The sequence below is a fragment of the Tursiops truncatus genome, chromosome 4 (genome assembly GCF_011762595.2).
Source record: "Tursiops truncatus isolate mTurTru1 chromosome 4, mTurTru1.mat.Y, whole genome shotgun sequence".
NCBI lineage: Eukaryota > Metazoa > Chordata > Mammalia > Artiodactyla > Delphinidae > Tursiops > Tursiops truncatus.
In genome coordinates this window covers 38,184,311-38,209,090 of record NC_047037.1, presented here as the reverse complement: position 1 = coordinate 38,209,090, position 24,780 = coordinate 38,184,311, and the positions used below count along the sequence as shown (strand labels likewise).

General features: G+C 43.2%; 2 protein-coding genes across 10 annotated transcripts in view; one reads left to right on the top strand and one right to left on the bottom strand.

Moving 5' to 3' along the window:
* Window positions 1-24,780, top strand: part of RARRES1 (retinoic acid receptor responder 1) — a 41,655-nt gene that overhangs the window by 12,559 nt on the left and 4,316 nt on the right. For both annotated transcript variants that reach the window (XM_019946077.3, XM_033855418.2), the window contains exons 2-4: window positions 14,417-14,479; window positions 16,891-17,074; window positions 20,619-20,755. In XM_019946077.3, coding sequence (XP_019801636.1) covers window positions 14,417-14,479; window positions 16,891-17,074; window positions 20,619-20,755 — 384 coding nt within the window. The remainder of the gene's footprint in view (window positions 1-14,416; window positions 14,480-16,890; window positions 17,075-20,618; window positions 20,756-24,780) is intronic.
* GFM1 (G elongation factor mitochondrial 1) overlaps window positions 17,739-24,780 on the bottom strand; it is a 57,650-nt gene continuing 50,608 nt past the window's right edge. For 5 of the 8 annotated variants that reach the window (XM_033855411.2, XM_019946068.3, XM_073803848.1 and 2 more), the window contains one exon: window positions 17,739-18,628. The gene's annotated coding sequence lies outside the window, so the exon portion shown is untranslated. Of the gene's footprint in view, window positions 18,629-22,424; window positions 23,151-24,264; window positions 24,349-24,780 lie in introns of all 8 variants that reach the window. The other 3 variants (XM_073803847.1, XM_033855412.2, XM_073803846.1) reach the window with 2 other exon arrangements.

Genomic DNA, 24,780 nt, shown 5'->3' with positions numbered 1-24,780 from the left:
GATAACAACTAGAATTATAACTGATAACATTATATCAGGACTTATCAGATTTTTAGGAATTCCATATAAGTTTTGGAATATCTATATTAATGACATTTACCCATAAAATAAGAAGGTTTTATCACTTATTTGACAGTTTCCCATGTAATTTAACATGGCAAATAAACCTAATTAGTTTAATATCTCTCCTTGGGATGTTTCAGGGGTCCTTTGAAGCATCCCAAAGTTAGTTGGAAAGTCAAAAGAATCTTAATTAGAATTTGATATTTGGGAAGTTTGTTATAAAAAAAAAGTCAAGTTTTTAAAACACTTGGTCAAATAGGATCATAGGTCACTGTGAAGCAATAGTTATTCACTCAACCAAAGTGACAGTAAAAGATTTTTAAGGCAAATAACAGATGATTTAGAAGGCAAAGAAACTCACAATCTGTTACCAAAAGTATTTAGTTCAACATTCCAAGAAAACTCTTTTCTCTTAACACAGAAAACCAAACTCCAGTCCTGCACCAGCCCACCCTGAACAACAAAATTCACTTACCCAATTAAATTCAATCCAAACCCAGCCTGGCCATGCATGGAACAACTTTTTCAGAGCTGTCTTTCTACAAACCTTTCACACTTTCTATATCCATTTTAGTTTGTCACTTATTTTTCCGCCCTGAGACAACCAGCTCTAGGACAAAATCTCTCTCTTCCCTTAACAAAATGTACTTCCACTCCTCATACCTTCTTTGCCAAAAACACTCATCCTACTTTCCTTGCATACTAGATCATGTGAACCTGGAATTCATTCTGGCCAGTTTCCTTTATACTTGGAAATATTTAATTTGTAAGTGCTTACTAGTTAATTAAATAGAGCTCTTTTATAAGTTTAATTTTGATAATATTTTCCAGAGGTAGAAACACCTATATGTGTAATGTACACACTGACGTAAACAAACAAAAATAGAGATCTCATAGCTTCACTTTAACCCTTAGTTTTGAATCAGGTATTACGGTATAAACTTACTAGTTTATAAATAAGTTGGAATAAGTCAAATTTATTTTCTCAGATGACCAAGACTTTACTATTGATATTTGGGGAAAAGACTTCTAAAATTTGTATTCTTGATAATCCCCTAAGGAAGCTGTGAATTAGATTTTGAGCGTGGGAGCCTTTCCAATGGTTTGAGTTTTAAAAGGCCATTTTTTTCCTTTTTTTTTTTGTATCAGGTTTTACCTGATTAAGCAGATTAGGCTCAGTCTCAGGTCATTGTAGCTTATCTACATTCCTGATTTGTAGAGATTTGAAAACCAGACAGTTGCTTTTCATTCCCCAGAGAACAGATCTGCTGCCTAAATTATACTAGAAGATTGATTTGTCCAAAAACATTTTCTTTAAGTTGCTTTTTTTATATCAGTGAGAAGATTTCCAACTAAACTGAAATTCAAGAGTTCTATGTCCTAGAATTTTAAGCTTTTATTTATCATGCTTTCAAAAGTTTGCATAAGGGATTCAACAAAGGCCCTCTTTCTGAGTGCACAGGTTAAACCTAGAGCAAGAATCTCCATTATTGTTTTTATTGGCCCCTGAATGTTAGCACTCAGTTTTTATTTCATATTGTGTGGTCTCAGGTAACCCTGTTGGTTTCTTTTAGTATGTTTAACTAATATTGTCTGGGGGCGGATTTATATGCCCTGTCTTATACCAGGAAGGGGGAGACATAGTGTCTGTCTTACAGTATAATTAGGGAAAAGAGATGTAACCACCTTATAAAGCCCATTTAAACATACCAATTTATGTAAGCTTTCATCTCAATTCTATCAAGTTTTATACCTTTAGCTTTAGTTTCCTTTAGGACCCCATCAATAAGTCTTGGTCTTACAAGGAGTCTTAGATGCTTTTCCTTTTTTTAATCTCCCAACCATTTAATCTATTTTTGTATAAAAGGCTCTGGGGTCCCCAGTGAAGGGCTGAGCTGAGGGATTCAGGCCCTTTTGTCAATCTTTTAACTTGATTAATTGGCCTAACTGTCGCCCCAAGCAATTGCTGGTCAGGTATCTCAATGTAATTCCGCCCCCGCCCCCCAGCCTTTATATATATAACTGGGGTAAATAAAGCAGACTTGTTTGGGGCCTTTTATGTTGGGGGCCAATAGGGGTACCTTTAACCTACCCAACCTTAGGTAGTGTTGTATCAAAACCTTTTGTTTTAATCCCATTAACATCTGTTTTATTTATCCCATTTCTTAATAACCATCTAAAGATTTTTATCCTTTTGGAAGGAGTCCCTTTAAAATTTCCACCTTGCTGGGAAGAAGTCTCTAGACTTTCCCCTCAGTTTTTTCTCCCTCCCTCCCCATTAATCAACCTAATTTACATTAGTTAACCTAATGTTTTTATTAGGATTTGTTAGACCCACTGAGGGGAAGCAAAGGCCACAAATAAGACTTCCCAAACTGTTTTTTTGTTTGTTTTAAACTAAGGGAGTGGGACTTCCCTAGTGGCATAGTGGTTAAGAATCTGCCTGCCAATGCAGGGGACATGGGTTCGATCCCTGGTCCAGGAAGATCCCACATGCCGCGGAGCAGCTAAGCCCGTGTGCCACAACTACTGAGCCGGCGCTCTAGAGCCTGCGCGCCACAGCTACAGAGCCTGCAAGCCAAACTACTGAGCCCACGTGCCACAACTACTGAAGCCTGAATGCTCTAGGGCCTGCGTGCCGCAACTACTGAGCCTACATGCTGCAACTACTGAAGCCCGCGTGCCTAGAGCCCGTGCTCTGCAACAACAGAAGGCACTGCAATGAGAAGCCTGAGCACCTCAATGAAGAGGAGCCCCGCTCACCACTAGAGAAAGCCCACGTGCAGCAATGAAGACCCAATGCAGCCAAAAATTAAAAAAAAAATAAGAAATTAAACTAAAGGGATTCTTTTGATTAGCCATTTTATATATACATATACCTATACATCTCCACCTTCTGATTTTTTTTATAGGTGCCAATAAACTATATAATAAGAGCTCTCTAAAAATTTACCAATTTTGAAGTTTCTCCAATTTAAATGATCCATCATCTGGCCATTAACAAGATATATCTTAATAGTGACTCAGACTAGGAAGATGAAAGAGGCATCCCCACAAGAGAGTGCAAAGCCTACACAAGATACAGAAAGTTTACTCATGGGAATCCCCTGGCAGTCCAGTGGTTGGGACTTGGCTCTTTCACTGCAGCGGCCCGGGTTCAATTCCTGGTCAGGGAACTAAGATGACGCAAGCTGTGCCGTGCAGCCTAAAAAACAAAAAACTTTACTCCCCAAAATAGTCAAAAAAGGTAAAGACCTTTTGTTGCACACGTTAAGATGACAAAGCCCCTGAGAGTTGGTACAGCCAGACAAAATGACTTCTCAGAATCCCAGCCTATTCCACCGACTGCCAAATGTGCACCATATGTGCACTTTCCGGTCATATGGCAGTTCTATTTTTAGTTTTCTAAGGAACCTCCATACTGTTCTCCATAGTGGCTGTCTCAATTTACATTCCCACCAACAGTGCAAGAGGGTTCCCTGTTCTCCACACCCTCTCCAGCATTTGTTGTTTGTAGATTTTTTGATGATGCCATGCTGACCGGTGTAAGGTGATACTTCATTGTAGTTTTGGTTTGCATTTCTCTAATAATTAGTGATGTTGAGCTCTTTTCATGTGTTTGTTGGCCATCTGTATGTCTTATTTGGAGAGATGTCTATTTAGGTCTTCCCCCCATTTTTTGATTGGGTTGTTTGTTTTTTTGATATTGAGCTGCATGAGCTGTTTGTATATTTTGGAGATTAATCCCTTGTCAGTGGCTTCATTTGCAAATATTTTCTCCCATTCTGAGGGTTTTCTTTTCGTTTTGTTTATGGTTTCCTTTGGTGTGCAAAAGCTTTTAGGTTTAATTAGGTCCCATTTATTATTTTGTTTTTATTTTCATTACTCTAGGAGGTGGGTCCAAAAAGATCTTGCTGTAATTTATGTCAAAGATTGTCCTGCCTATGTTTTCCTCTAAGAGTTTTAGAGTGTCTGGCCTTACATTTAGGTCTTTAATCCATTTTGAGTTTATTTTTCTGTATGGTGTTAGGGAGTGTTCTAATTTCATTCTTTTACATGTAGCTGTCCAGTTTTCCCAGCACCACTTATTGAAGAGGCTGTCTTTTCTCCATTGTATATTTTTGCCTCCTTTGTCATAGATTAGGTGACCATAGGTGTGTGGGTGTATCTCTGGGTTTTCTATCCTGTTCCACTGATCTATATTTCTCTTTTTGTGCCAGTACTATACTGTCTTGACTACTGGAGCTTTGTAGTATAGTCTGAAGTCAGAGAGCCTGATTCCTCCAGCTCCATTTTTCTTTCTCAAGATTGCTTTGGCTATTTGGGGTCCTTTGTGTTTCCATACAAATTGTAAAATTTTTTGTTCTAATTCTGTGAAAAATGGCCTTGGTAATTTGATAGGGATTGCATTGAATCTGTAGATTGCTTTGGGTAGCATAGTCATTTTCACAATATTGATTCTTCCAATCAAAGAACATGGTATATCTCTCCATCTGTTTGTGTCATCTTTGATTTCTTTCATCAGTATCTTAGTTTTCTGCATACAGGTGTTTTGCCTCCTTAGGTAGGTTTATTCCTAGGTATTTTATTCTTTTTGTTACAATGGTAAATGGAATTGTTTCCTTTATTTCTTGATGATCCCAAGAGATTTCTGTGTATTAGTTTTGTATCCTGCAACTTTACCAAATTCATTGATTAGCTCTAGTAGTTTTCTGGTGGCATCTTTAGGATTTTCTATGTATAGTATCATGTCATCTGCAAACAGTGACAGTTTTTTTTTTTGTTTTTTTTTTGCGGTACGCGGGCCTCTCACTGCTGTGGCCTCTCCCGTTGCGGAGCACAGGCTCCGGACGCGCAGTCTCAGGGGCCATGGCTCACGGGCCCAGCTGCTCAATGCATGTGGGATCTTCCCAGACTGGGGGCACGAACCCGTGTCCCCTGCGTCGGTAGACAGACTCTCAACCACTGCGCCACCAGGGAAGCCCAACAGTGACAGTTTTAATTCTTCTTTTCCAATTTGTATTCCTTTTATTTCTTTTTCTTCTCTGATTGCCATGGCTAGGACTTCCAAAACTATGTTGAATAAAAGTGGTGAGAGTGGACATCCTTGTCTTGTTCCTGACTTAGAGGAAATGCTTTCAGTTTTTCACCATTGAGAATGATGTTTGCTGTGGGTTTGTCATATATGACCTTTATTATGTTGAGGTAGGTTCCCTCTGTGCCCACTTTCTGGAGAGTTTTTATCATAAATGGGTGTTGAATTTTGTCAGAAGCTTTTTTCTGCATTTATTGAGATGATCATACGGTTTTTATTCTTCAATTTGTTAATATGGTGTATCCCATTGATTTGTGTATACTGAAGAATCCTTGCATCCCTGGGATAAATCCCACTTGATCATGCTGTATGATCCTTTTAATGTGTTGTTGGATTCTGTTTGCTAGTATTTTGTTGAGGATTTTTGCATCTATGTTCATCAGTGATATTGGTCTGTAATTTTCTTTTTTTGTGATATCTTTGGTTTTGGTATCAGGGTGATGGTGGCCTCGTAGAAAGAGCTTGGGAGTGTTCCTCCCTCTACAGTTTTTTGAAGAGTTTGAGAAGGATAGGTGTTAGCTCTTCTCTAAATGTTTGATAGAATTCGCCTGTGAAGCCACCATCTGGTCCTGGACTTTTGTTTGTTGGAAGATTTTTTTTTTTTTTTTTCAGTATGCGGGCCTCTCACTGCTGTGGCCTCTCCCGTTGCAGAGCACAGGCTCTGGACGCGCAGGCTCAGTGGCCATGGCCCACGGGCCCAGCTGCTCTGTGGCATGTGGGATCTTCCCAGACCGGGGCGTGAACCCGTGTCCCCTGCATTGGCAGGCGGACTCTCAACCACTGCACCACCAGGGAAGCCCTGTTAGAAGATTTTTAATCACACTTTCAATTTCATTACTTGTGATTGGTCTGTTCATATTTTCTATTTCTTCCTGGTTCAGTCTTGGAAGGTTGTACTGTTCTAAGAATTTGTCCATTTCTTCCAGGTTGTCCATCTTTTGGCATATAGCTGCTTGTAGTCTCTTATGATCCTTTGTGTTTCTGCGGTGTCAGTTATAACTTCTCCTTTCTCATTTCTAATTTTATTGATTTGAGTCCTCTCCCTTTTTTTCTTGATGAGTCTGGCTAAAGGTTTATCAATATTGTTTATCTTCTCAAAGAACCAGCTTTTAGTTTCATTGATCTTTATTGTTGTTTTCTTCGTTTCTATTTCACTTACTTGTGCTGTGATCTTTATGATGTCTTTCCGTCTACTAATTTTGGGTTTTGTTTGTTCTTCTTTCTCTAGTTGCTTTAGGTGTAAGGTTAGGTTGTTTATTTGAGATTTTTCTTGTTTCTTCAGGTGAGATTTTATTGCTATAAACTTCCCTCTTAGAACTGCTTTTGCTGCAGCCCATAGGTTTTGGGTCATAGGTTTTCGTTGTCATTTGTTTCTAGGTATTTTTTTTTTTTTGCGGTCCGCGGGCCTCTCACTGTCGTGGCCTCTCCCGTTGCGGGGCACAGGCTCCGGACGTGCAGGCTCAGCGGCCATGGCTCACGGGCCCAGCCGCTCCGTGGCATGTGGGATCTTCCCGGACCGGGGCACGAACCTGTGTCCCCTGCATCCGCAGGCGGACTCTCAACCACTGCGCCACCAGGGAAGCCCCTTTCTAGGTATTTTTTGATTTCCTCTTTGATTTCTTCAGTGATCCATTGGTTATTTAGTATCATACTGTTTAGCCTCTATGTGTTTGTGTTTTTACAGTTTTTTTTTCCTGTAATTGACTTCTAATCTCATAGCGTTGTGATCAGAAAAGATGCTTGTTATGATTTCAATTTTCTTAAATTTACCAAGGCTTGATTTGTGCCCCAACATGTGATCTATCCTGGAGAATGTTCCATGTGCACTTGAGAAATTGTGTATTCCGTTGTTTTTGGATGGAATGTGGCATAAATATCAATTAAGTCAATTAAGTCTGGTCTAATGTGTCATTTAAGGCTTGTGTTTCCTTATTGATTTTCTGTCTGGATGATTTGTCCATTGGTGTAAGTGGAGTGTTAAAGTCTCCCACTATTTTTGTGTTACTATCAATTTCTCCTTTTATGGCTGTTAGCATTTGCCTTATGTATTGAGGTTCTCTTATGTTGGGTGCATAAATGTTTACAATTGCTATATCTTCTTCTTGGATTGATCCCTTGATCATTATGTCCTCCCTTATCTCTTGTAATAGTCTTTATTTTAAAGTCTATTTTATCTGATGAGTATTGTTACTCCAGCTTTCTTTTATTTATTTATTTTTAACATTTTTATTGGAGTATAATTGCTTTACAATGGTGTGTTAGTTTCTGCTTTATAACAAAGTGAATCAGTTATACATATACATATGTTCCCATATCTCTTCACTCTTGCGTCTCCCTCCCTCCCATCCTCCCTATCCCACCCCTCTAGGTGGTCACAAAGCACCGAGCTGATCTCCCTGTGCTATGCGGCTGCTTTCCACTAGCTATCTATTTTACATTTGGTAGTGTATATATGTCCATGCCACTCTCTCACTTTGTCACAGCTTACCCTTCCCCCTCCCCGTGTCCTCAAGTCCATTCTCTAGTAGGTCTGTGTCTTTATTCCCATCTTACCCCTAGGTTCTTCATGACATTTTTTTTCTCTTAGATTCCATATATATGTGTTAGCCTACGGTATTTGTCTTTCTCTTTCTGACTTACTTCACTCTGTATGACAGACTCTGGGTCCATCCACCTCACTACAAATAACTCAATTTCGTTTCTTTTTATGGCTGAGTAATATTCCATTGTATATATGTGCCACATCTTATTTATCCACCCAGCTTTCTTTTGATTTCCATTTGCATGGAATATTTTTTTTCCATTCCCTCACTTTCAGTGTGTATTCAAGTTAATGAGTTTCGTGCTTTTCTATGTACGGGAAGATGCAAGAGTCTGGGCTCACTGAAATTATTCCTCTGATATGCATCTTAACTATCTAGGGCCAGTATCCTGTTTTTCTCCATCCTGAATTCCCCTCAGGGTTGCACTGTAGGGGCTTAATGGCTGCAGTATCCTGCGTTTACTGACATGGCAGGTGACCTTCTTTGTCCACACCTTCATTCCATTGCCCTCCCATGGCAGCCACTTTGAAAAGGGCTGTTGTATATTCTTCTGTCTGTAAGTGCTCTTAGAAAAGATATTGTTGGTGTGTGTGCAAATTTTTATTTAAAACATTTTTGTAAGTGCTGTTTTGCCGTGCGTTTTGTTGCTTCTGTTTGCGCGCCCAGCCTTGAGGAGCTCTGTTGGTTGCTGTACGTATGGCTAGTTGGCTACCTCTCCCTGCTGCACAGCAACCCCATTTTACCTGCCCGCCCCCGAGGGACGCACACCAGATTGCCTCCCACTTCCCACCACACAGATGATGCCTCAAGGAACATGCTCCCACGAGTCCCCTGTAACAGCATCACAGGTTCTCTGGGATACATACCCAGCAGTAGGTTGTTGGATCATAAGGTGTGTGCAGTCTTGATTTGACCAAGTCAGCCAGACTGCCTTCCAGCTAGACTGCACCAAGCTACCTCCCCCCAGCAGGAAGGGGACCCCTTCCAGGGCAGTCGGCTCTTGTTCAACACTTGGAAACGAACTGTCGAGGAGACACCCGTGCTGACGAAGCAAGAGACGTTATTAGGAAGGGGAGCCCGGGAAGAGAGCAGCAGGGTAAGGGAGCCCAGGAGAACCGCTCTGCCACGTGGCTCGCCGTCTCAGGTTTTACGGTGATGGGGTTAGTTTCTGGGTTGCCTCTGCCCAATCGTTCTGACTCAGGGTCCTTCCTGGTGGCACGCGCATTGCTCAGCCATGATGGATTCCAGCGAGAAGGATTCTGGGAGGTTGGTAGGACATGTGGACTGGCATCTCCTTGCTCCTTTTGACCTTTCCCGAATTCTTCCTGTTGGTGGTGACTTGTTAGTTCTGCGTTCCTTACCAGGACCTCCTGTGGCAAGATAACTCATGCAAATGGTTTCTGTGGTGCCTGGCCAGAGTGGGCAGTTTCAGTCATTGGTTCCCCTATCAGCCATGAACCCCCCAAACCCAGCCGATGGGTTGGCCCTGTGCATTTTCTCATTTGTTGCCAATCTAACAGTTGTACGGTGGTCCCTCACTGCTTCTTTAGCTGGCACCCCCCCCCCCCCCCGATTATTCACTTGTGCGCAGGCCTTCAGAGCTCTGGTAGCCCAGGTAAAACATGTGATATGCTTAGAACCACACCTAGCACAGGCCCTAGAGGGTGTCTGTTGTTGTTGTATAAATACAAGCGTCCTTTAAATGATGGTGGACATAATAATGTCCTAATACAAAACATGTATTCTAGTGATTATTTCTGATCTTGAGTGATGTGACTGGTCAGTTGACCTGCTGGTTAGGACTTACATCCACATCTGTCCACCATAAACTTCCCTCCATTTCCGCTGTCCCCACCCTGGTTCATCCACCCCCTCAACGAGCCTCCTGGTCTCTGCATTCACTCCGGACCCCTCCTCACTCCAGCACCACCAGTTCTCCATGTGTGGGCTAGAGGGATCTTTAAAAATCTCTCATTCCTGTTCGTGGCTTCCCGTTTCTCTTAGGAAGAAACTCTTACTGCAGCCTGCAGGGGACGGCCCCTGAGCACCCGGCCAGGGCCAGCCTCTTCCGGATCCTGGCTCCCATCTTTCTGCCCTCTGCCCCCCAGCTGCTCCCCAGCACCTTCAGCCCCATCTTCCCTCCATGTGGAATGTTTGCCAGCCCCCCACCTTCACCCTGACACCCCAAAGTCAATTCCTTCTTAATGATCAGAGTTCAGCTCAAATGTCACATTGCTGATCCCCAGACTAGATCACTTCTCCAGTTATCCTTTCATAGCTCTTAAGTCATCCATGATCATATAATCAGTTCTACAGCCATCTCTTTGAAGTTCTCTTCCTGTCACCTGACTGCCCTGAGGGCGGCTGTGACAGTCTGTTCCCTGTCGTCACCTAGCCCTGCGCTCACACGTTCAAAACTCCTGGGGTGGGTGTTGAACTACAAAGACCTCTTTATCACAGGATAGTTTAATCAAAGGCAGCTGCAGGGAACTCACAGCCCTAAAATGTCCCGAGGAGCGTGAGACACTTTGTCCCAGACAGGGAGGCCCTGGCTGGTGCTGCTTTGCCCAGGGCCTGAGGCTGCCACCTTATCTCAGGAGAACCAGCAAAGCTGCCTCAGGGGAACTTGTGGCTCAGAGGAAGGGAGCGGGAGAGGCCTTTGTGGGAGAAAAAAGGGCTGTGTCTTGATAAAGGATAAAGTACAACCAAAAATATAAAAGTCTTATTTTGGACAGAATGTAGATGCCTTTAAGAGTGCCTAATTAAAACAAAAGAAGGAGATCAAATCGGGAAGGAAAAATTACTCTTCAAAAGGACAGCTCGGGGAAATTCCCTGGTGGTCCAGTGGTTAGGACTCCGAGCTTCCACTGCAGGGGGCGTGGGTTCGATCCCTGGTCAGGGGAACTGAGATCCCACAAGCCGCTGTACAGTGGGGCCAAAAAAACCAGACAGCTCCATTCAGCTCACAGCCTTGGTTTGGTTAATCCACTTGTTCCTTTCCCTGCAAAGAATAGGTACTGGTACATCACTTTGCCTCCGTGTGTTTTCAAAAAAATGTTGAGTCAAATAATATCTTAAGTACTTTATTTAAAATATGCGCAGTTATATCAAGAATGAGGCAGATTTTTGTGAATCCTTGTGGGTAGCAAGTAAGTGTGCCCAGTTTATTACCGATGGGAAGATTGGTGGTCCTCAAGATTCTTCTCAGTGAAGACACCTTCCCTGGGGGGGATTGCAGCCAATTCTGTGGCTTCAACCACCACCTCTACTGAATGTATTTTTATGACATGCAGCTGCCTCCTGGCCGTATTCCATGTCCCTGAGCACAAAGAATGTAGCGCCAACCCTGCTGCCCCTCCTCTTCCCATGAGTGGCCTCACCACCCACCCCACTCACCCCCAGCTAGCAGCCTGAGGGGCATCCTCACTCCTGTGTAGGAGGCTGCGCTTAGACCCCTAAGTGGACGGGAAGGGCAGACTCCTAGCGTGCATGCAGCAGGCCAGAGGGCCCTAGGACTGGCGCAGCAAGCAGTTTAAGCTTTAGACCTGCCGGCTGGCGGAAGTGTTGCCTCCTTTGAGTCTCAGCTGTTGGTGCCCGAGTGGCTCGGGTGAGTTGTTCCATGTGTCCCTCTAACTCGGGTGGGGCGACGAGGACACTGAACTTTAGGAGACTTGGAGACGGATGTATGGAGCGCCTTGTGCAGCCACTTTCGTGCAGGCCCTGTTTACACCCTTTAATGATTCACTGCGAGCTCTAGGCAGGAGAAAACCAATGTGAAAACAAGCTAGATGGAGTCTGTATCTCAGCCTTCCCTAGCCGCATCCTCGGGCCAGACCCTGCTTTCCAGCACAGTTCTTTCCCTCCCTGATGTGTATACGTTTTGTTTTCTTTGTTTTTGCATTTTACTTTTTTTAATTTAATTTTTATTTCATATTGGGGTATAGTTGATTTACAATGTTGTGTTAGTTGCAGGTGTACAGCAAAGTGTTAGTTATACATATATCCATTCTTTTTCAGATTCTTTTCCTGTATAGGTTATTACAGAATATGGAGTAGAGTTCCCTGTGCTATACAGTAGGTCCTTGTTGATATCTATTTTATATATAGTAATGTGTATTTGTTAATCCCAAACTCCTAACTTATCCCTCCTCCCCACCTTTCCCCTTTGGTAACCATAAGTTTGTTTCTGAAGTCTGTGAGTCTATTTCTGTTTTGTAAATAAGTTCATTTGTATCATCTTTTTAGAGTCCACATATAAGTGATATATAATACTGTCCCTGTCTGACTTACTTCATTAGTATGGTAATCTCTAGGTCCATCCATGTTGCTGTAGATGGCATTATTTCATTCTTTTTTATGGCTTAGTAATATTCCATTGTTTTTAGGTACCACATCTTCTTTATCCATTCATCTGTCGATGGACACTTAGGTTGCTTTGAAGTCCTGGCTATTGTAAATAGTGCTGCAGTGAACATTGGGGTGCATGTGTCTTTCTGAATTATGGTTTTCTCAGGGTATATGCCCAGGAGTGGGATTGCTGGGTCATACGGTAGTTCTATTTTTAGTTTTTTAAGGAACCTCCATACTGTTCTCCGTAGTGGTTGTACCAATTTACATTCCCGCCAACAGTGTAGGAGGGTTCCCTTTTCTCCACACCTTCTCCAGCAGTTATTGTTTGTAGACTTTCTGATGACGGCCATTCTGACCAGTGTAAGGTGAACCCAGGCCCTCTTCAGTGAAAGTGCCAAGTGCTAACCACCGGACCGCCAGAGAATTCCCATGTATCCTGCAACTTTACTGAATTCGTTGATGAGCTCTAGTAATTTTCTGGTGGCATCTGTAGGATTCTCTATGTATAGTGTCATGTCATCTGTACACAGTGACAGTTTTACTTCTTTTCCAATTTGGATTCCATTTCTTTTTCTTCTTTGATTGCATGGCTAGGACTTCTAAAACTATGTTGAATAAAAGTGGTGAGAGTGGACATCCTTGTCTTGTTCCTGATCTTAGAGGAAATGCTTCCACCTTTTCACCATTGAGAATGGTGTTTGCTGTGGGCTTGAATAGGTTTTAATAATGCTAAAAAGAGTGAGCATATGTTGGACTTTTACCCCGACCCAGGCACAGTCGAAGCTCTATTTGTGCCATGTCTTACTCTCCACAACAGCCTAAGTACTGCATTATGTTAACTGGGCTCCCACAGACTTTGGCATCAAGTTCCAAGTTGATCCCAAACTTTTTTACAAAAAAGAGGCTTTTGTGACCTTGCGCCAGCCTCCCCAGACAGCCTTTTTTCTAGCTTCACTGCCTTCCCTGGAACGCCAGGCCCTGCACCCCATTCCCACATCTTCGCCTGGGCCCCTTGCTCTAGATAAGCCCCCCCTAAACTGAGTGCCCGGCACACGTGCAGCTCTGGCCACATAGATGAGCTGCACTGTTGATATATCTGTTTCCACACAGGAAGTAGGTTTCTGGTCAAGCTGGACTGGATGTTCTGTTTCCTTGTGTATCTCTGGTGCCTGGCATAATAGGTGGCAAAAAGTGAATGCGAAGACAGACTTGTTTGTATGAATTCTATAATTTGTATGAATTTGTCATTGAAATCAATGTTTCAGCGTATACCAGGGCTTGTTTCAAGACTGAGAATGAGCCCTAGGCAAACTGCTCTCGTACATGTGCTCTGGGTGCCCCCCGCCCCGTCTCCCAGCAATATCCATATATCCACATGTTTAAATATTCTTTACATAAATAATTGCCACAGAATCTCGCCCTCCATCCTCTGGTTTCCCAGAATTTTTTAAAAATCTGTGATGGGAATAGATGATATCTGGTCTACTTCCAATAAGTCAACCCTGTTTGGTTGTTGTGTTCTTGATTCAAGGGAAATTGTTGTTTCCAGAATCTAACTTAATCAACACTATGAAATAACTTCAGCTCCAGGCAGCGGAAGTTTCCTTTCTTCTCTAGAAAACACTCCTTTTACTGAATGGTCACTGTGGTGTTTAAAAAAAAGTTGGCCAATAACATAAAGTTCTTCTAAACAGTCTAATATGCTTCAATGATATGGGTATATATACTCTAAAACTCTGCATTGGGTGCACGTGTGGGTGCCCCCTGCCTACCCTAGGTCCGGGTGTGGCTGCTTCCATACTGTCCCTTTGGCCTCAGCTGAGGTCTCCTCCTCCCAGATGCCTTCCTTGACCACCTTAAGAAAAGTAGCCACTCTGCCCCACCGCTCTCTCTTCACCATCTGAAAACCCATTATTTATTACGGGGTGCACCTTTGTCGCTGGATCCCGTGTTCAGCTGTGAGTGGCAGGAGGGGGGCCGCTGATGGGGCCCAGCGCCCCGCACAGGGCGTGGAGGGGCACTCCACGGCTGGGGAAGGAAGGAAGGCCCCTGCCTCTCAGCCCTGTGTGCTCATGTCTGTTTCTCATCTAGCTGCTTCCACAAAGCCAACTTGTAGCTTCAGGACCACTGTTTCCCCCTCTCAGCCTCCCTCCTTGTGAGTAGCTGTCAAATCAGCCAGCAGAGTGTCATGATAAGCCCAAAATTTGGGATCTTCTCTCTTTGTAAAAAATCAGCGATTTTATTCAGGTACGAATGCTAGAGCTGCAATTTGCAGGTCATGTTATTCTCAGAGAGCGAGCGGTTCTTGGATATGAAGGTGTTAACAGAGCTTCCACGAGGCTAAAGTTCTACTTCTGTGTTTCAGATTAATCAAAAGAAGGAATATAAAGTTGACCTGGTGTTTACCACGGAGCTCTACAACCCAGAGGTAAGTTGCCATGGTTTGTGAAGTGTGCTATTAACAACTTGTATGAATTTTTTTTTTAAGTGAGACTCTTAATATGTAGTGACCTGGAGGTTTGCCTTTTTTTTTTCTTTCCTGCTTTGTTTTCTATTTGTTCTCAAGAATTGAAGACAGCGCTAGGCAGGACCACTTCATGGTCTCACACAGGGTTCCTTTTACCGCGTCCACACAGCCGCCGTCCCCTCCTTCCTCTGCCACTGGGAGGGCGTTTCACACCCCCTTTGGACCCGGTGCCCCTCCCTAGCACCTCCGAATCCCCAGAATGATTCACTCTCAAATGCCAACCTTCTCTCCTGTCAGCTGGTGGCATTTCTCGTTAGCGGGCCGGCATAGCACGAGGCCACCTCCAGGAGCTTCCGTGCACAGAGGCATTCCGCAACTCAGAGCAGGCCACGTGCGCCGCAGGCATCTTCAGCCTCTCCTTCTGACCCAGCGGGCCACGGTCACCAAGTTTCCTTTCCCCACCACCTCCCCCTTCGCAAGAAGAGAGGAAACAGAGGACTCATACAGAAATTAGAGCCAGATGGACTTCCCGGGGCTGGGCCAGGCTGGGAGGCAGCACCCGGAACCGGGGTGGAGGGACCAGCCCAAACCCCTTTGTGTGGCGCGGAGTCAGAGCAGGGGATGAGCAGGCAGCATGGGCATTACGGTGTCTCAGGAAGGCGGAGCTTCGGAGAAGGCATAACCCCTCCGGCTGATGCTTCTGGAAGAAAGCTTACCAGCATTCACAAACAAGTTCTGACAAGAAAACACTATGCCAACTTTGCTAATTAACCTAAGAATTAACGTTTTCTTAAAGCATAAGGAAGGTGCTTTTGGTTTCTGTGTTGCAAACGAAGTGTTAGATTAAAGCTAAAAGGAAAACAATTACTAGATTACTTTGACCAACTGTGCTTCTCTGAAGGGCAAGCTAATTGAAATGCTTCCTTTCGGGAGGTAGGGAGAGTTCTTTCATCTTCTGGCAACTGTTTTGATTCTGTGGAGCTGTTTGGGGGGAAAGGGAAAGAAAAACAAAAGGGGACAATACCTATTGCCTTTTCTCTTCCCTGGAAACGGTTTTGACACCAAAAGAGTCCACGTACCAGCCCTGTCTTCTGCCTTTCATAAGCCTCTTCCCCATCGCTCCCTTCACCGTTTTCCTGTATTGCACCGATCATTAGGATTTTAATATGCCACTTAAATTTGCTCTCCTGTAAACCAGCACTACGGGAGAAGACGCTGCCCACTGGAACGCCTATTTCAGTTTTTTTGCATTAGTTCAAGGAGGGGGCTTATTTAGCAGATCCAATTTTAAGTATGGTTTGTTTCATTGTGGGCTTTTTCTTTTTGTTGTCTTAACTGGGACTCCACCCAGTTTAAATGACTGTAAACGTGAAAAGAACTCAGTTGCTCAACCAACCATGTTGTAACAGGAGTTACAGCCCATGGATGGGTTTTGAGTGCCGCCATGAACTCCCTCAGATTCTAGGCCCAGTGGATGGTATGAGTGAATGTGCATTTTTCTGGGAAGCGGTTCCCTGGCTTTTATTGTCGGGTTAAGGAATCAGTGACCTAAAAGAGTGGAGAAGCACCGTCCCAGAAATGAGTTGTACTCTTGATGTCTACTTAAAGCATCCAGCTACCCAGCTCCATGTGTCTCTGGATTGGAAAGTAAGTGAGGGAGATCCCAGAACACTCAGTGTGTCTACCTTTAAATATGAGTGCAAGCAGACTTCCCTCGGTCACTCAGGTAGTTGAATCAGTCCCATTTGGGTGATCTGTCCCTCCACTTCTTCTAGATTAGACCTCGGAGTAGAGAGATGGCGTTCTCACAGAGCTGGGGCCCTGGCATCACACAGACACAGCTCAGGTCCTGGCTTACCACTTACTAGCTGTGAGACATGGAGTAGGTTCCTCTTTATACTTGTCTTAAACTGTAAAATTGGAATAAGAGGACTGAATTCATCAGGCAGCATGAAGACACTGTCATTTGTGTTGATGGGAATCAGCTTCCTTTTGGTTCAAGTCGGCCAGCTTGAGGGCCAAGTAAGCATTATGTTGGTTGGTCCACGGTAGAGGGGAAAGTACCTCCATCCTAGCTAGAGGTTTGAGCCGAGTAGCACCCACAGATGTCAGCGGTATTTCTTTGGAAGAGGCCCAGCATTCTTTCATAAGGGCACCATCAGAAAGCAGTTTTTTAAATGACAGCAAAGACTGAAGATTGTTGTGTTTGGCTGTGAGCACAAAAATCATTTTCTACAAAGTAAAGAATACTACATATGGATGCCAGTGCATACCTGCCATGTACGAGGAACTCCCCAATCTTGTGTGTGTTTTTCATTGGAGTGAGTGGGGAGTGATAAGGAACCATTCTAATTCCAAAATCTTTCTTTCAGGAAGGTAAGGAACATCTGGGGAAATGTTCTGCTCGAGTGTTTTTCAGGAATGAGAAACCCAGACCGGCCATTAATATAACGTGTACTCGGCTCATTGAGAAGAAGACAAGACAAGAAGAAGATTATCAGCTCTACAAGTACATGAAGCAACTTAAAAACCTCTTGGATGTTGTCAGCATACCTGGTATGAACCAATATCTGGAATTTCTATATTCAGGAATGCATGTCATTACTATATCTTAAAAAGAATGATCATGGAAGCAACCTAAATGTCCATCGACAGATGAATAGATAAAGAAGATGTGGCACATATATACAATGGGATATTACTCAGCCATAAAAAGAAACGAAATTGAGTTATTTGTAGTGAGGTGGGTGGGCCTAGAGTCTGTCATACAGAGTGAAGTAAGTCAGAAAGAGAAAAACAAATACTGTATGCTAACACATATATATGGAATCTAAAAAAAAAATGGTTATGAAGAACCTAAGGGCAGGACAGGAATAAAGATGCAGACCTACTAGAGAATGGACCTGAGGACACGGGGAGAGGGAAGGGTAAGCTGGGACAAAGTGAGAGAGTGGCATGGACATATATACACTACCAAATGTAAAATTGATAGCTAGGGGGAAGCAGCCACATAGCACAGGGAGATCAGCTCGGTGCTTTGTGACCACCTAGAGGGGTGGGATAGGGAGGGTGGGAGGGAGACTCAAGAGGGAGGGATATGGGGATATATGTATGCATATGGCTGATTCACTTTGTTGGACAACAGAAACTAACACAGTATATTGTGAAGCAGTTATACTCCTATAAAGATCTATGTTTAAAAAATGATTATCTAAAAATGTATCCCCCAAATGGCAATTTAATTCAACTACAGAATGTGGTACACCTGATTATCTGAACAAAATTCACAAGTATCCTTTTCCTGTTTTCCCCCTCGAGTACAATATAGTGACTCCACTGAAAACTATCTGTGCCCCTTTAATCTGCCCACTTCTCATCCCAGACGCAGGGCAGGGCAAGAGCTGGACTCCAGGGAGAAGAGGTGGAGGTCGTTGCAACAGGACCCACACGTAGGGGTGCAGTTCTCAGGGTTGAGTCCAGAAGCTGAGGAGAAAAATTCTAGAGGTTTCTGGTGGTGGCTTTGGAAACTTTAGGTGACGGGACCCCATCCAGGGCCTCTGTCGTGTGCATCATGGCCTTCTGCACCAGGGCCGGGCGAGCTGTCTCGGGGCCTTGCTGGGAGGCTGCAGGGGAGTCAAGCTGATCTCATTTTAGGTCCAGAGCTAATGGGCGGTGGTGCCGTCTCTTATAAGAAATGAGCCCTGCCTCTGAAGTGACTCAGCTGAAGTGAAGCAGAGCCCATTTGCGCTGGCACTCAGCAGGGTCTGTGGACAGCAGCTGACACTTGGCACTTACCGGCAAATCCAATCTCCAAAACCACAGAAGTCATCTCTGGACTTGCACTGGGGTATTAAGCTTGACATCTGACCACCACAGCGCTTCCTGCCCCACTGTCTCTCTCTCAGTTCACTCATTTGCCCGGAGACTGTGACAGGCCCGCGTCAGCATGGAGGACCTGTGGTCTCCATTTCTGGCTGCATCTGTGTCCCATCCATTACTGAGACTAAGTGTTCTGAAAAACCCGGAGGTGGGATACTGCACCTTGGCGTTTCTCGAATTCAGAAGCTTGGCTCATTCGCATTCTAGTTCTCTGACAACTTGGATTAAATCCTGTTCCAAAGAATTATGAAGAAAGTTCAGAATCTTACATTGTAGTAGCATTTGTTTATATTTAACTGCCTGAAATAAATGGGCCATGACTAATACTTAAAATCTATGGTTATTTAGGGATTGGTCCCCTCATTAGCATTAGTTGGGGAAATAGGGTTTTATATATTCTTCTTAAAACACAAATTTTAGAAATCGTATTGGACCCTTTCTTTGAAAGGGTCTCAGTCCTTTTGCCACAGGGTCTCTAGATTTTGGACAATTTTTAATAACGCAGGTTAACTGGATCCTGTTCAGTTAAGTCCTATATGCCCACAAGGATTATTCTGTAACAGTCTAACTTAACGTGGCTGCTGTGAAGCTTTGAAAAAGCTTTTGCTTAATATAGGGCACGTTTTCATCAACAAAATCTACAAGTTCTCTTGTCACTTTAAATTCAGCAGAGATGTTTAATGGTGCTTATAGCCTGTATATCTAAAATTATCTATTTAAAACTGAAAAGGTTTGGTTTTAGGTAAGTTGAATCAAAACCTATGTTGGAGCAGCCAGTTCAGATCTCAGCAGATGCCATTCAGTATTTAATCAATCCAGGGTATTTGACTGTTGAGCAGTTTTCTCTACAACTGCTAAGTGAGAAGATCTAATCCATTTTAGGCTATCCTTGCTCTGCACTGTTTTTCCCCTAAAAAAAGCAGTTGTCTGGTTTTTATGAAGAGTAGAAATTTCTCCTCTTCTAATGAATTCATAAACTTCCTATAGATGAGCCCAACTACATGACATACAAAAGAAAAGACTGGGGACCTGGGAATAACCAAAGTCCTAAGTGACTCTGTAGCAGTGCTACTGGCATTTATAACTTTCAGTTGTCCTCATTATTCACAGTATTTTGTATAACTAATTTTTCTTCTATGGTAATTCGTTTTGATCTCACAAGTTAAACTCCTAGTGGCACTGTAAGACGAAGGAAGTCTGTCACTCTCTCGCTTCCACACACACGACAGGAATTCAAGGCTCAGCTCAAATCTCATCTCTGTGAAGCTGTCCCCAACCTCTTCAGCCCAAAGAAACCCCCCCCTTCCCTGTGTCCCCTCAGCTCTCTGATGCTCCCTTTTTCTTAAGGAAGGTGTCAGCTGCATTTCCACACTGTCAAGTGGAGGGTAGGGCCTCTCTTTGCATCTCTCACAGCACCCAAGCAATCAGTGAATGCCTTCTGAATTGACTACCACTATAAACCGGCCAAGTCTAGTTCTACCAATACAGAGCAGAATTTATGCGAAAGATTATTTTACTAAGAAGGATTCATTTCCTAATAAGCTGTTCGTATTCCTCACATATTATACTATTATTGGGCTTTAATATACACTATCTCTTTCAAACTGCATAAGTGATGGTCCATGAATAGCTCATAAATTACTTGCTAAAATTTGAGTTCCTAAAAGTCACAAGAGGTAATTTATTAGTCATTGTATCCCTACCTATAGCAGTATCTGATACTAAGTAGATTTTTTATAAATGTTTGCTGAATTTAAAAGATTGCAGTTCCAGAAACAATGCCACAGGAAAAACCCACTTGATTTCTTTATGTGGTCAAAAGTGACAGATGCCGCCAATACACAGATTAGCTTTAACGCCAAGGATCAGAGAAGGACAAAGACGTTTGGTAGACTGTCAAAGACCAGCACATTGACTGTAGACCCAAACCAGAAGGTAATGTGGAGAAGATGACTGATAGATGTTTCCATCTAATTAAAAGATTTTAGATTAGAGGTTTTAGATTAACTTTGAGTATCATTATAGCTCTTAGTTTGCATTTATATTGTACAGCCAATAGCCCTTAAACTGTTTTATAGTAGCTTTACTCAGCAGGGCAAGTTGAAGCATGTAAGATTCCATACAATACAGAAACAGACAGTCACACTTCACTACTGAAACTTGTAATATTTTGTCCTGAAAACGTCTTAATATGAATGTACTTTTTTTTTTGTGCCCTCAGATAGTCATGGACATATTGATCCCTCTCTGAGACCCATCTGGGATTTAGCTTTTCTGGGCAGCTCTTACGTGATGTGGGAAAAGACAACACAGTTTTTACACTACTACATGGCACAGCTCAGCAGTGTGAAGCAGTGGGTAAGAAAAACTGACAATTAACTTGTACCACAAGAGATACAACCAATGCAATGTTCTTAGACTAAATTAATGTGAACTTCTAGATCTGTGGCAAGAGTTTTAATTGCATTTCATTAACTCAATAAATATGTGAATGCCAGGTATGGTTGTGGGGACTGAGGATATAGCACTAAACAAAAAACTCAGTGTAGCTCCCCTTATTGAGACTAATTCTAGCAAGAGAAGAAAGACAGTGAAGCAATAAACAAGTAAACATGTGGTAGGTGCTATGGAGAAAAATAAAGTAGGGAAAAGGGAATGCAGGGTATTGACAGAATTAAACTTTAGTCTAAAGCAAGGCCCCTCTAATTTAAGCAGAGGTGACACTGGAGCAGAGGCCTAAGGGAAGTGAGAGTGAGCCACGCCTCCAGAAGGGAAGGCATTTCAGACAGAGGGGACGGAGGCAGCATTGTGGCTGATGGGTTGGAGAAACAGCAGTGAGGCTGGTATGGCTGCAAGAGATTGAGCACGGGGAGCGTGCCGGGAGATGAGATCGGATAGAGGCGGTCAGTTCATGGAAGGCCATTAGAAGGACCCTGTCTTTTACTCACTACAGGGTTTTTAGCAGAGAAGTGACACGATCTGACTTAAAACAGGATCATTCTGGCTGCTGTGTTGAGAACAGACTGTAGACAGACAAGGGTGGAAGCAAGGAGAGCAGTAATGTATTGCAGTAGCCTAGGCAAGGCCTCGTGGGAGCTCGGACCAGGGTGGCAGCAGTGGATGTGGTGAGAAGTGTTTGCATTTTGAAGGTAGACTGACAGTATTTGTTGATGGGTTAGATATGGATATATCCAAGAATGAGAAAAGTCAAGGATGATTCTTATGATTTTGGCCTGAGTAACTGGATGGAAGGATAGAGTTTTCACTTACTGATTGGGGAAGACTACAGAGGAACAGATTTGCGTGGAAATTAGCTTGAGTTGGAGCATTCTAAATTCCATAACCAAGCAGAGAATTTGTATCGTCATCTGGACATAAGAGTCTGAAGTTCAGGGGAGATGTCTAGGCTGGAGTCATCACCACATAGATGGTTTTTAAAGCCTCAAGAGTGGATGAGATGAGAGAATGAGTGTAAACAGAGGAAGGTTATGTAGGGATTGAGTCCTGGAACACTTCCAACTTTAGCGGGTTTAGAGATATGAGAAAGAAGTGTTTCAAGGATGAGAATTGACTATCTATCAAATGCTGCTGGAAAGTCAAGAAAGATGAGGACCGAGAATTGCCATTAGGTTTAGGCAAGCTGGAAGTAGATGGAGAGCTTATCAAGAGCTGTCTCACTGGCACAGTGTGGGCAAAGTCCTGATTAGAATAGGTTCAGGAAAGAATGGGAGAGGAAGTGGACACTCCATGTCTTTCAAGGAATTTAGCTATAAAGCGGAGTAAAAGGGAGGGAGGGGGCTAGAGCTGGAGGATGCGTAAGCACAGGGTTGAAGGAGGGTTTTCCGTTGTATTTTTAGATTGGGCAATTTAACGGCATATTTATATGTTGATGAGAAAAATCCAGTGGAGAGGGGCAAAGTAGGACTTGTAGGGAAGAGAAGGAAGACTTGTTGGAGTTAACATCTTTGAGGAGATAAGGAGGACATGATCGATCCAGGAGATGACTGGACAAGGGCACAGAGTTCACCTGGAGCAAGGCTTTCAATGTGGCACAGATGCTGGTAGGAGGGTGGGTATCACGTGGCGGCCTGTGGAAGTTCTTTCCTGACTGCTTCTGTCTTCTCAGTGAAAAATGAGGCAAAGTCACCAGCTGAGCGTGAGGATGGAACAGGAGGTGAGAGGGGGTGGGAGTGCGTGGATTCGAGCATCACGCAGCACTGCAGGCCTCTGAAGGTCTGTGGTCGCGAATCTAGAGAAGGGCCAGTCACTCAACTGGTGGGGTGCGGACAAGGAGGTGGCTGAGGCACCTGTCATGTGGAGCGGGAGGGGCACTTCCAGAGTAAACAGTATCAACTACTCAGAGGCAGGCTGAGCCAACCATAAATACACATTTCTAAAAATCGTTTTCTTCACGGGTGGCTGAAGCAGTACATTCGCCATGGATGGAGAGCAGTGAGTATCTTCTGAGTACAAGGAGTTGCCTGGCGTCCAGTCAGCATTATTCATGGTGGTAACAGCTCGGTGTACCTTTCAAAGGCCACTTGTGAAGCAGACAACTGTTTGAAATGTAGTTTCATTCCTTATCGAAATGAACGTTTCTTTCCCCTATGGAGTGGCTTTGATAGAAATGGCCGTGTAATTGACTGCTGTTACACCAGGAGTTAGGGCACAGCACCGATTCTTTGGCTGCAGGTAAAAAGTTTCTCTCGTCTACCAAGACAATCATGTCCTCCACAGAAGGCTTTTCCTTTAACTGAGAAGTTAGGGGAAATTTTTTGTTTAGTGTAGAAAATGGCGTCAAGATAATAGAACTAATTTTAATGAATGTCAGAGGAAAACTCAATAAGAATAGAGCAACAGGGACACAAGAGAAAAACTTAGGATCTTTTAATGGCATTGTTTTCCATTCTTCTGCATTTATAAATGACACACCACCTAAGTAAACACCAGGACGTACTATGGTTTGAAAACAGCAGCCCCATTTCTCACTCATTCTAGCCAGTCTGTCTTTGATGTCCATCATCTGTCCATTAATATCCCTACAAGTGGGAAAGTGGGGACAAATGTAATTGTAGAGCTAAGAAAACAAAAATGCAGGGGGAACAGGACTTTTAGATTTTTTTACCCTGTGGTGTCTGTGTTTTAGATAAATAGTAATTGAAGATGCAGCTGACTTGGTTGGGTCACCTAAGGCAAATGACTTCTTCTCTTAGGGCTATGAAATGAGGGTCAACAAGCTTATTGAGTGAAGCCCTCGAAACTAACATAAAGCTAAAATACGGAAGCAATTGGGAAATTTGGATTAAGGTTGATATGCATTTCAGATTAGAGTTTGTTTTTTTTTTAAAGCCTACAGCACCCAGTATTCCCAGGCGGCCTCCCATCCAAGTTACTAATCAGGACCAACCCTGCTTAGCTTCCAAGATTAGAGTTCTCTTAAATAAAAGCAAGCACATACCCAATAGATTTTCAAATTCTGCTATTTGGTGGCTACTAAAGATTCTTGTGATCTTTTAGAAAAATAAGCAACATAACAACAAGCAAAACAAGCAACAATTTCTAAAAAAGTCAGCACAATCAGAAAGTCTAGGGACTGTCCCTGGAGACCAGAAGCAGGACAGTAGGGCTGACAAAGCAAAGACAGAAGCAGGGAGTGACTGGAGGTGGCCCAAGGTAGCTCAGGAATCTATAGGGATTATAGTTTTTTCCAAAAGCTTACTGGGTGGGAATTACTCTCTCTCCACTCAGGGATAATCCAATTGTGTAAGGCAGTGCAGCCTTATAAACTTCACAGCCCCAAATGAACACAGCCTGAGAGAAGAGTGGGCTAAGAAATAGCTGAAATACAAATATAAGACCCATCTTACCGGCAGTTATTGCCTTAGGACTGAAGAACAGATGTCATTCCCAAACCATGAGGACTAAGCCAAGGGCAGGGGAGATACTGATGGCTAGAAAAAAAAAAAGGGTAAGGACTTTCCTGACACCCTTTAGCCTTTCTTTAATGTGAACTGAGAAAAGTAAAACTGTTACTTTTCCAGCATTGTTCCAAATCTTATCAGTACCAGATACTGTCAGCATCCCAAACTATCTAACCGGCAGCACATCACTGGCAGCCAGCCCAAGTCTTCACCCTAACTAGAGGCCTCCATCGGCCGACAGTACATTACAGAAACCATTGTATCTACCTCATTCTGCTAAGAAATCTACTTTTGACTTGACACCATAAAACTCCTTGAAAAGAACATAGGCAAAACGTCCTCTGACATAAATTGTAGCAATGTTTTCTTAGGTCAGTCTCCCAAGGCAGTAGAAATAAAAGCAAAACTAAACAACTGGGACCTAATCAAACTTATAAGCTTTTGCAGAACAAAGGAAACCAT